We start from the raw sequence: 12,361 nt of genomic DNA on the forward strand, positions 1-12,361 counted from the left end.
ATGAAGTTCGGGTTGAGCTCTCTCTCTCTCTCTCTCTCTCTCTCTCTCTCTCTCTCTCTCTCTCTCTCTCTCTGTGTGTGTGTGTGTGTGTGTCTGTCTGTCTGTCTCTCTCTCTCTCTGTCTCTCTCTCTCTGTGTCTCTCTCTCTAACACACACACACACCAAAAAAGATCAAATAATTCAGAAAGTGGAGAATTGTACTGAATTAGTTGTCGATGGTACACTAGTAACGTTACCATAGGCACAGAACTACTGAATTAGTTGTCGATGGTAGACTAGTAACGTTACCATAGGCACAGAACTATCAGGGAACTGGGACCAGGTTGAGGGAGGGTGCAGCTGGAGATAGCCCCCCTCTCACCTTTTCCTAGAGCTCAGGCAGTCTGAGTTAAAGGAAAGCCTGGTACAAATGTGCCTTCACCCTAGGCCTCCTTGTCCACCCCCGCCATACAACTCCTCCAGCTCTGGAAGAAAGCCTTCCCTGCAGACAGCCCCTGTAAGCTTTGATTTGTTTTGTTTTTAGAGATGCTGGTGCCTGATTTAGTGTTATCCCAAGGAACCACCTAAGACTGTCGGGGAGAGATCCCTGATGGCCCCTGTGGGGACCTGCAGACAGGCTCTGTATCACGGGTGTGAGGCTGTCCTGGGAGGCCCAGCACTCGCTTTGACTCTTGCTCATTCTTGTTCCTAATGGAATTTTGGAATTCTCTCTTCAGGGCACTGAGTAGGATGCAGGCACATCCAGGTCCCCACTCACCAAGAACAGCAGTTGCAAATAACACCAGTCACCCTCCAAAGAGAAGAAGGTGTACTGCTGAGCATAGCCTGCTTATGTTCCTGGTTTTTTTGCTTTTGTTCCTGAACAGCCATGTAATTATCTCCCTTTTTACCAAGGTCAGCCAGCCACCTGGCAGCTATTGTACAAACAACCCTCTATCCCTCTCACCCTGCATAAGGTGTGTGACAAGGAGCTGTGCTAATCTCTCTCAGGCAGTGATACATGGGGCTGCTAAGGGACTCTGGGCTTTGTAAATCTCTCCTCCACCAAACCCAGGACATTTTCAGGTGTGCCTGGTGCCCTGAGAAATGATTTCTGATACATGCGCTACAACCAAGGCACAGAAGCAGTCAGGGTGAGCAGACAGAAAACTCATCAGTGCCCACCCAGGGGTGTGCTTGCAAGCCACACCACTGCCCACTCTGCCAAGCCCTAGGGAAAGGGATGGAAAGGTAAGCGGAAGATTGCAGGAAGAGTTATGTCAAACCCACGCCTGTGGACAAGGAGGCGAGACAGACCCCTCAGAACCGTGGTGAGGTGGGACTACCTGGAAAACGTGGAGGAAACAGGAAACGGAGTTGCCTTAGCAACTGTATTCACAAATTAGGAGGGACTAAGGTGAAATCACTTGGCTCCAGGTGGGGACTTGTCCATCCTTCTGCAGTCGATGTGGCTTTGAACGAAGGAATAAATCATGTGAGGCTGAGGAGATGGGTAAAATGCTGGCTACAGGAGCGTGGAGGCTGCGATCAGTCCCAGCTGCAGTAGTGCCCAGCTGTAATCACAGCATTCCTACAGATGGGAGGACGTGGGTTCACTCCGAAGCTACCGGACCAGGTAGCTGACATAAACAGAGGCAAGCAGGAGACCCTGCCTCAAACAAGACAGAAGGCGGGGACGATACCAGAGCTTGTCCTGTACTCTCCACTAAGTGCCTTGGCACACAACACCCACATACGTGTGTGTGTGTGTGTGTGTGTGTGTGTGTGTGTGTGTGTGTGTGTAAGCGAGAAGATATGGGCGCATAATTTTTTTTAAAAAAAACCCATCTGTCTTCATTTAGCAGGTTAGGTTTGCATACTTTTCCGGTCTTAACGATTACTTGGGATAACGGTATGCAAACTCCTTAGGAAATCCTATACACAAGTGTACATGGGAATGGCTCACAGGACACATGACAGCATTGGGGATTGTTGTAGAAAAGCAACAGCCCCTCGTGCCGTCCATGTCAACGTGACATCCTGCCTGCCTGTGCCCTGGGTGTTGTTTATGAGTGCAGCTGACTTGGGCTCCTGGGTGGGATGGTCTCGGCTCTCTGCCTTGACGTTTCTTCGCTACTCTTGTTGGCGATGCTGGGCATGGAACCCAGGACCTCACACCTGTTAGGCAAGCGCTCTGTACTGAGCTGGCCCCAGCCCTGAGAGTGAATATTGACTGTCACGTCGGCACCACGCTGACTCTGGCTTTCTCAGTCTTCCCGCATTGAGCATGCCCAGCACTTTCAGTTCTGGAAAACAACATATTGGAAACACTTGCTTTCCTGAAAGCCCGTGTGAAGGAAAACAGAAGGATGTGAGATCCTGCCTGTCTTCAGGAACTCAGCGGACCTGGCGATCAGAGCCAAGAGGGTTAAAAGCGGTGGAGGCTGAGGATAATACCTTGTTCTCACAAGCGTGGAGCGTGCCCCTCATCCACTCACACAGGCTGGACAGAACCTCCCGTTTGAGTTTCAGATAAACAAACGGTCATGATCATGAAGTGCCATCATTGACAGGTGGGAAGCTGGGAAGGAGCTCCTGGGCTGCAGACCACACACTTGGAAGAGTCCAGTGAAAAGGGGAAGTAGCGAATCCTGACTCCAAGCCACCCCCTAACCTGCTACACACTTAGTACTCCCTGTAAATGAGGCCATTAGACTCTATACTGTATAGGAAGTTTGACAAGGAGAAACTGTGTGCGTGAGTGTGTGTGTGTGTGTGTACATATGTACATGTGTGTACATATGTACGTGTGGGTGTGTATGTGAGTGTGTGTACAGGTGTGTGTGTGTGTGTGTGTGTGTGTGTGTGTGTGTGTGTGTGTGTGTGTGTACCTGTACGTGGAGGCCACAGATGTCAACCACAGGCCACATTCTTCTGGCACTGTTCACCTCCTTTATTAAGACAGAATCCAGACCTGGGGCTTCCAGACCAGGCTGGACTTTTTGGCCAGAGAACCATCTGCTTCTGTGTCCCCAGTTCTGGGATTACACCAGGCCTCCCTGCCTTTTTTTTTTTTTTTTTTCTAAACCTGGGCTCTAGGACTCAAACTCAGGGCCTCATCTTCTGGGGCAGTCAATTACTTTGCTGACTCGGCTATCTCCCCAGGCCAGGAGAAACTTTTGAAAGCTCAGCTTGCTCTACAGTAATGTTCTGGCATTATTGCCTGAAAGGTTTCTATGGTTTCTGGCCTGCTCTCATAATGATCTATGCATTGATTAATCTCTTTTTGTGTAGAGTCCCACGGTAGACACACAGGCTGGGGTCAACAGGGCAGAGGCTGTTTCTGGTTCTTTGTGTTTTTTTTCCTTTGGATGCCAGAATGTTGGCTGGCCTTTTAGAGGAAAAGAAAGAAAAACAGAAAATTACAGGCCTGCCCAGGAGCAAACACGAGAGAGAAAATAGAAGTACGCGCGTGGTAAGAAGTGTTCGGTGGGTGTTACTTTTATAGTAGGCGCTCTGAGGAGCAGGGATCTGGTTGCACGTTCTTTGGCCCTCTTTGGTGAGAAGTACTTAATGAATGCTCGAAAGAGGTCCAGGGCGCCCGAGGTCACGTGGCTGCTTGATGGCCAACTGAGAGCTCAAAGCTCCTTCCCCTTGCCCTGCCTCTCTTTCCTTTGCACATGCTAATGCTCCCAACAGCCTGCCCAGCGTGTTGGTAATGATGCTTGTGGCACAGAATCCCCACAACCAAAGAAGAAAGACTAGAGGTGGGCCTCTGACTCCAGCCTGGAAGAGCTGGGTTTCCACATGTCTGCTTCAGGGCAGCAAAGTCAGAGGGTTTGGGTTTTTTGTTTTGTTTTCTGTGGGGGTTTTTTTTGTTTTGTTTTGTCTTTTGAGACAGGGTTTCTCTATGTAGCCTTGGCCATCCTGGAATTCACTTTGTAGACCAGGCTGGCCTTAAACTCACAGAGATCCTCCTGCCTCTGTCTCCCAAATGCTGGGATTGAAGGAGTGTGCCACCCAAATTTGGAGTATTTTACTTGTAGACATGTATTGTACAGGTGGTATGACTTTGTGGGAATAAGATCAGTGTGTGTGTGTGTGTGTGTGTGTGTGTGTGTGTGTGTTTGCATATATATCCTGAGGAGCCTATCTTCCTGTACCCACTTAGGTCATTAAAAGTCATCGCTTGTCCCTTTGAGCCAGGTCCCCATAGTGCTAAGCAAAGCAGTCAGGCTTTAAAATTGCGTCACTTGGTGCATGAGCAGCAAGTCAAACGTCAGAAACGAAGACAGTGTCAGCAGAAGATTCGTCACAGCAGTGATAATTGCAACAGCCGCAGACTAGAAACGCCCTAAGTGGCTGTCTGCAGTAGAATGAGTTAACTGTGGCGTGTCTGTGCTGTAGAATACTAGTCGGGAGCCAGGATGAAGCGCACGCCTCAGCATGAAGGAGTCGTTCTTATGGGAGATGGAAACCGCAGGCTCAGAGTACTCGTGGGATGACTCCCCTTCAGCGATGAGTAGTCCATGGGGTTCAGGGTTAGGCTGATGATGCTCTAGGTTAAGGGAAAGGAATGACTGGGGCTTCTGACAGCGTCTGTTTCTGGATTGGAGGGTGGGAGTCGTTTTCTAGGTGCTTCCACTTGGTAAAAATCCACTCACTCGCTTACTTTATGCAGCTCTTGACTATATGCGTGCTGTTTTCCCACACAAAATTTAGGGGGGAAACGATACACCGCCTTCCTCAAAGCTGGCGCGTGCGCAACTGTGTGCTGTCTCCTCCTCACCTCTGGCTGCCCTGCTCTTGTGTCGTTCCAGCAGTTACAGCAGCCTCGCCTGCCCCGCCAGCACCTCCAGCAGCAGCGGAGCCCGTACCCAGTGCAGCAGGTCAATCAGTTCCAAGGTGAGGCCACTGTGCACCTGCTGGTCCTGACGCCCCACGAGTCTGGGGCCAGGACATTGCTCTCCATGCCCTGTGTATGTCTGGGTAGTGACCAGAGAACCTGATAAAGAGCAAACTAAAAAGAGGATTCCTGGAGGACCCCTGCGGTGCCTGCTGATCCCTGGTGGTCTCAGAGAAGTTGTAGCCAGCCCGGGGTGAAATGTAGCCACAAGACACGGGCCGCTCTTCATTGTCAAGGCTACAGAGTGTTCTGATAGCTGAACAGCCTGTAAGGACAAGCTAGTGCTACTGGGCCCAATATCAGCCTTGTTTGCTTGGCAAGACTTAGTGATGGAGGAGAGAGGAAGGGAGGGAGGGAGGGGGAGGGGTGCAAAACGGTTGCCAATCCAAAAGGGTGGGCTTTGCTGCAAAAGACATGAGATTCTTTGCCAAGTAACAAGAGACAGGATGTCTTCTTTTTCTGGCTGCAGACACAGGCCAATGAGCCAGACCCTAGTGCTGCTCATGGAGCGCTACAAGGTGAATGTAAAACCCATCTCATTGGTCACATAGCTTGTGGGCAGCGGTAGGGACCTTCTTCTTTTTTTTTTTTTTTTTTTTTTTTTTGGTTTTTCGAGACAGGGTTTCTCTGTGGCTTTGGAGGCTGTCCTGGAACTCGCTTGGTAGTCCAGGCTGGTCTCGAACTCACAGAGATCCGCCTGCCTCTGCCTCCCGAGTGCTGGGATTAAAGGCGTGCACCACAAATCCTACTCAAGTCTTAAAGGGAAATAACACCAGTCACATGGAGACGTCATCGGATGGGTTCCCTAGTGAACTGAGTCGCACTTCACAAAGAGAATGTGCGGTGAACAGACAGTATTTATCCTTCTTCCTCTTCGCCCTCCTCCTCTTCTTCATCCTCCTCCTCCTCCTTTCCTAGGCAGGGTCCCACTGGAGTCCACTGTGCAGCCCAAGCTTGAGCTCTCAGTCCTCATGCATCCCTGTCTTCCAGGTCGATAGGGTTACAGGCATGTGTCACCACACTCAACTTAGCCCGTGGCGCATTTCCCTAACACTCAAAAAGGTGGCATCCCACTGACTCAATGGCATGATACCCAGAATAGGAAATGGCTTGTGTCTGAACATGAACAAACAGGACACTGTGGTATGACCTCAATTTTCTGCATCTATTTAAACATAAATAAAGAGTTGGCAGGGATCTTCTCTGGATGCTGGGATTCAGGTGACTTTAATTTCTGACTTTGTACTTTTCAATACTTGGCAAAATTTTCACAACTCACCTATTATAATCATCCAAGTAATGACCTTTTTGTGAGGATGTATCACAGTAGATCCTTTCATATACAGGACTGTCATTCCCAAGGGAAGATTCCAGCAGCATCTTACAACATGCTGATACCGAGAGTAATGGGTGATAGTTGTCCTTTTCTCCCCTGTAGGTGCACCCCAGGACATAGCAGCTGCGAGAAACCAGGCAGCCCTCCAGAGCATGCGCACATCGAGGCTGATGGCACAGAATGCAGGCATGATGGGAATGGGCCCCTCCCAGAACCCGGGGACGATGGCCACAGCCGCAGCCCAGTCAGAGATAGGACTGGCCCCGTACAGTGCCCCTCCAGCCAGCCAACCCGGAATGTACAACATGAGCGCAGGAATGACCCCGATGCTGCAGCACCCCAACCAAAGTGGCGTGAGCATCCCACACAGCCAGGCCCAGGGGCCCAGGCAGCCGGCCTCTGGCCAAGGCGTGGGCATGGTGAGTGGCTTCGGGCAGAGCATGCTGGTGAACTCGGCTCTTTCCCAGCAGCACCAGCAGTTGAAAGGACCCGTGGGCCAGGCGTTGCCGAGGCCCCAAGGCCCACCGAGGCTTCAGAGTGTCATGGGAACCGTCCAGCAAGGAGCACAAACTTGGCAACAGAGGGGCTTGCAGGGGGTGCCCGGGAGGACTAGTGGAGAGCTGGGACCATTCAACAATGGCACCAGCTACCCACTACAAGCTGCTCAGCCAAGAATGACCAAACAACACTTCCCACAGGGACTGAGCCAGTCAGTCATGGACGCTAACAGTGGCGCAGTGAGGACCCTCAATCCAGCAGCTATGGGCCGTCAGATGATGCCACCGCTCCCAGGGCAGCAAGGTACCAGCCAGGCCAGGCCGTTGGTCATGTCTGGTCTGAGCCAGGGTGTCCCTGGCATGGCGGCGTTCAGCCAGCCCCCGACACAGCAGCAGATAGCGGGCGGCGGCTTTGCTGCAGGCAGCCAGGGCCAGGCCTACGAGCGGAACCCCGCTCAGGACATGTCTTACAATTATAGCGGTGAGGGTCCTGGGGCTTCCTTCCCTGGCCTCCCAGACGGCACAGACCTCGTGGACTCCATCATCAAGAGTGGCCCAGGGGATGAGTGGATGCAGGAGCTTGATGAACTATTTGGTAACCCCTAGTCAGGAGGGGCCCAAGAGCTGTAGTGGTGGAAACAGGATGGCTCCCCATCCTTGTTTTTTGTTTTTTTTGACCCACGTAAACTGAGAAAAACGACAGCTGGCCGACGGTAGAAGGTACAGGTGTCAACCCCCAGCTCCGCGGGGCCTCATTCCACCTGCCTTCCACAGAGCGATCAAGTAGAGAGGCCACGCAGACGCCTACCTGGAGAGGAGCCATACGGAGAGCAGGTGGGTAAGTCGAGGCAGCAAGCGTTCCTCTGCTGAGCACCCCTCGGATCTACTGGTCCAGAAGGAGCTGTTCCAGCCCAGAGGGACTATGGCCCAAGACGAGGTCCCCGTAGACCTTCCAGCCTCAGGTCCCGAGGCCTCGGAGATGGAGCCCAGCCAGAGAAAGCCCAGCAGAGGATGCTGGGAGACACACGGGCCGTGTGCATAGGTCACACATGCTCTGGGTGCTGGATGGAAGGAGACGCAGACTTCCAGACGTGTTCCTGGATTTGGAGGTAGGCACGAAGAACAGTGAGCTTGCCTGAGCTGGCCCCCTAGGGAGACAAGCAAGGATCCTGCAGGTTCGTCTGTCTCCTGCCCAGCGACGATCCTCGGGAATGGCAAGGTGTTGGCTGCAGCCCCACTACCAGGAGAGCCAGCTGTGCTTGCGAAGCGCCCATCCAGTAGCCCTGAAGGTCAGCTTCTGCCGGTGGCCCTGGCGGCCACCACTCTAGGTTGCACTGAGCTTCCCGAAGCCCCCATCCGTTTGACACATTTAGCTGGTTTTCATCTGTTTCCGGCCGCAGCCTGGAAAGACCCCTGCAGAATTCAGCGTCTGCCAGCCCAGCCCTTCCTCCCTCACCGCTGCCTCCAGTCCTCCTGGCCTCTGGGCTAGCCTCGCCTTCGCCTGCACCCTACCCAGGAGGTGAATCACTGGGGCAAAGTCAGAGTCGGTGCAAGAGGAAGTTAGACAGTGTCCGGCATGCAAAGGTCTCCACTGGAGCCGAGTGGACTCCACTGATGGAAGATGCAGGCTCTGTAAGAGCCACACCCTTGAGCCACACCCACACCCCTGCTGTCCCCAGGGAAGAATGGCCTGAAGACCCCAGCTCTGCAGACGGTGCCGATGGTGACACTCCAGGATCAACCCCGCCATCAGAAAGGCGAATATCAAACGCTGGAGTTGGAAACGCTGAAAAATCATAACTCCATCTTGACAATTCGGATGCTGAAGAGAGGGAGATGTGGTCCCTGTCCTGAAAGCAACCTACTTCAGACACTGCGCCGCAGGCAGCTCTCGTGGTGACTCCCGCAAAGCTGCCTGGAGTGAAACTGAATAAGGAATCTGCAGTCTCCAGGGTCACAAGCCTTGTCTCCTTACCTCACCTCCCAACTTGGAGGTCAGGTGACATTTATCCATGGTGTTTATTGTCCTGACCACCCAAATGCGCGCGCGCGCACTTGCACGCACACACACACACACACACACACACACACACACACACACACACACACACACACACACACACACACACACACACACACACACACACACACACACACACACACACACACACACACACACACACACACACACACACACACACACACACACACACACACACACACCACACAAGCTGGTGCTGGTTCGTTCTAGGTCTTCACGTGGGAACTGCATCAGCCATACCCAAGAAAAGCCCACGAGAAGGCGCACCGTCTAGTAGGCTGCAGCGGGCACTCTGGAGCTGTTCTCCATGTCCCGAGAGTTCCAGGCCTGCTCTGACAGGAAGTAAAGTCGGGAGGCACCAGGGGGAGGAGCTGTGCGCAGGGTGACTGTGAACTCCCAGAACGGCGAGGTACTGCCGCTAGAGAAACTGAGTGGAGACACGTGGAAACCAAAAAATAAAATTAAAAAATGGTAAAGTGAGAAAACGGAATTCAAATTTATCACCTTTTCCTGCCAGGTTACAGGAAAAGGAGGAGCTGCAGGTGGAGAGAGTGGGCTCCATTGTCCTTTAAAAGCCTCCTGGAAGTGCTCAGTCTAAGGACCAACTAATAGGTGGTAGATTTTATTGAGGTCATTTTGTTTTGTTTTTACTACGGTGCTGATGTATATGTAATGTCTAAAAAAGAAGTTATTTGTACATAGGTTTTTACAATGCTACAGATATCACTGGGTCTACTATATGTAAAAAGTATACATATAAATATATTATATATATATAAAATGTTTGTTTAAAATAGAGTATTTTTATTTCCTCCCTAACTCATCATTGAAGAGGTGATGTATACTTCGGATGACATCTAAGTACTGGTTTATACTTTATGACCTATGGCAACTTCCTTCATTTAATTCAGAGGTTTCCAGCTTTCTGTTTTTACTTCGTGCAGCAAGCGCTGCTCATTTCCATGAAGGAATGTACAGAACTCTGAAATGTAAACGCGAAGCAATGTTGACACACCACTTTTAAAGGAAAAAAACAACCAATGGAAATAAAATGTCACTCTCTGAATCAATCCGTAGCATAGTTCACTGTAGGATCCCCTCTCTGCCCAGCGTCAGTTAAGCAGATGTATCCTTCCCGGGTTTTCATGGACTAACTGCAGATTCCTTTCTCGGAATTGTGGTGTTGTTATTTAAACAACTATTTAACAGTAGAAATCAATCACTCTCGAGCCTCCTTAATTCAGCCACACGACCGAGCCCCCTGAGGATGTGGTGAAAGGGAGGGGGGGTCTCACACGAAGAAGTCTGTCCGTAGATCCAGGACCAGAACAATTCAGAAGTAGCTCAGCCCAGAGCATTCAGAAAATAATGGGGCCAGCGAGATGGCCCATCAGATAAAGGCGCTTGCCATCAAGCCTGAATGACTTGGGTTCAATCCCTGGAACCCACAGGGTCGCAGGAGAGGACCAACTCCCACAAGTTGTCCTTTGACCTCATATGAGCCCCATGACTCATGTGCACACACAATACAAATTAACGTATAAAAATATAAGGAAGAGAAAATGGACAGTAAAAATTTGATGGGAAAAATTCGGAATGTGTTGGGGAGACACAGTTCAGTAGTCTTGGCCACTGTAATGGGCAATTTTGACATCTTCTCTCCCCTGTGTCCCTTGTTTCTGCTAGCCCACGACACATCTGTCAAAGAGGGTCTTACCCAGCTTTTCCTGAACCCACCCTGAGCTGAAAATGCTACAAGTTTATACTCCTTTAACTCAAGCCAATAGCTCGCTGCTGTGGGATAATAAAAGGCCAGTAACTTGTCTGGGAAACTCTGAGAATGAACAGTTCCCCCGCTTGCTGCAGGATCAGGCAGAGGCTGGGGCGTGGCTTCCACTTGCCCCCCCCTTGGCCCCCCCTTGCTTGATTTCTTCCTATCCTCCGCCTGTTGCTCTACTCTTTTTTTTTTAATTTCCCCCCTCAAGCCACTCATTCCTATATCATATACGAGAACCCATTTCTCCATTGAGAAGACCTGCCCTTAGAACGCCTCCATTAAACTTAAAACACGGTGAAATGTTTCTAAACTCTTGAGTTAAGCAGAAAACAGACCACAGAGAAGCATCACCAGTAGAAAGGGTTCCAAAGCAAAGGTGAGTTTTAAATGCATGCATAAGCCCAGAGGAAGAGCGAACTTCGCTGTGGAAGAAGAGGGAAGCCTTGTCCACAGCGGGCTTTGCTCCAGAACGGCTGACAGTGCTGTGGAGAAGGCAGCCTGCCTCCGGGCTGGCCCTTGTGTGAGCACAGGCTTTGCCAGATAACGGGAGGGAAAAGGGGAATTGTTTTGGTTGGAAGGACAATGAGAAGAGGGAGTTGACAACAGGGTAAAAACATCAAGCCCTGAGAAGAACGCTGGCTCCTCACTTGCAAATTTATACTAAAATCTGTTGGGCGCTGGATGAGTGAAATACCTTCCTTCTTAAAAATAAATAAATCTATAATTTTATTAAGATAAAACTGAGTGTGTGGTATGAAGTTCATGCTTAAACATTTTCACAGGCACCTGCCATGTGCCTCAGAGGATTCTACAAGATGATGGTAGATGCCAGTGTAGACGATGCCCAGAACTGACGATGGATCTTCCTAATCAAGACAGAGTCGGGGTGGGGCCAGGGCACAGCTGATTCACAAGATCTTTGTGTGGGGCCAGTGTGGAAGTCTCCAGAGAGCAGGGTGTTTGAAATCATTTGACCCAAGGACAGTAACAAGCCATGGTTACCATCCACCCCATGCTGTAGCATCAACCACCCTGGGCACAATAAACGCCCTCCCCCCTGTCACCTACACCACAGGCATGGCAGCTGTCACTGCACCATGAGACTTAGAGTCTACCTTTCTCCTTCCTGTTCATATCCAGGTCATGACAGTACCGTCCTGTTAGGCCATCTTTTTCTCTCGTGTTGGGCATCTCTCTCTCTCTCTCTCTCTCTCTCTCTCTCTCTCTCTCTCTCTCTCACACACACACACACACACACACACACACACACACACACACACACCTTTAATCCCAGCAGAAACAAGTGACTCTCTGTATCTCTGTGAATGTAAGGCTACCTGGTTGACTTAGGAAAACCCTGTCTCAAAAAGCATGTTCCCATGTGTGATCTGGGTGTTAAAAAGTCCCATGGCAGTCTGCGGTGAGGAGACGAAGAGCCAATGTGTCTAGGTTTTTGGAAAGTCACTGGGCATGTGAGACACATACAACTTCTCCGTGGATTAAGGGATCTTCGCAGACTCTGTGACTTGTTTCAAGGACCGTGTCTGAGAAAGGGGAAGCTGGGGTGAGGTAACAAATGGTGTGATATTCTTCTTATTAGTGATATTTTGAACATAATTTTTGAGGTCCAACCATGGAAACAAAACAGGAAGGAACAAGACTACGACATGTGGCCCATATCTTATCTTCTCAGTTTCTTTTTGATTTATTGTCTTCTTTTCATCCTCTCTCTCTCTCTCTCTCTCTCTCTCTCTCTCTCTCTCTCTCTCTCTCTCTCTCTCTCTGCCACACACACACATTCAGTTCAAAGGACGTGGATTCTTAC

The 12,361-nt window shown here is 50.6% G+C and overlaps 1 protein-coding gene across 1 annotated transcript in view; it reads left to right on the forward strand.

The window, feature by feature from the left end:
* Window positions 1-11,276, forward strand: part of Maml3 (mastermind like transcriptional coactivator 3) — a 429,467-nt gene extending 418,191 nt beyond the window's left edge. The window contains exons 4-5 of the mRNA XM_021231452.2: window positions 4,800-4,884; window positions 6,324-11,276. Of these exons, the coding sequence (XP_021087111.1) occupies window positions 4,800-4,884; window positions 6,324-7,324 (1,086 nt within the window). The 3' untranslated portion in view covers window positions 7,325-11,276. The remainder of the gene's footprint in view (window positions 1-4,799; window positions 4,885-6,323) is intronic.
* Window positions 11,277-12,361: the final 1,085 nt, after the last annotated feature.

The sequence above is a fragment of the Mesocricetus auratus genome, unplaced genomic scaffold (assembly GCF_017639785.1).
Source record: "Mesocricetus auratus isolate SY011 unplaced genomic scaffold, BCM_Maur_2.0 Super-Scaffold_100011, whole genome shotgun sequence".
NCBI classification, from domain to species: Eukaryota; Metazoa; Chordata; class Mammalia; order Rodentia; family Cricetidae; genus Mesocricetus; species Mesocricetus auratus.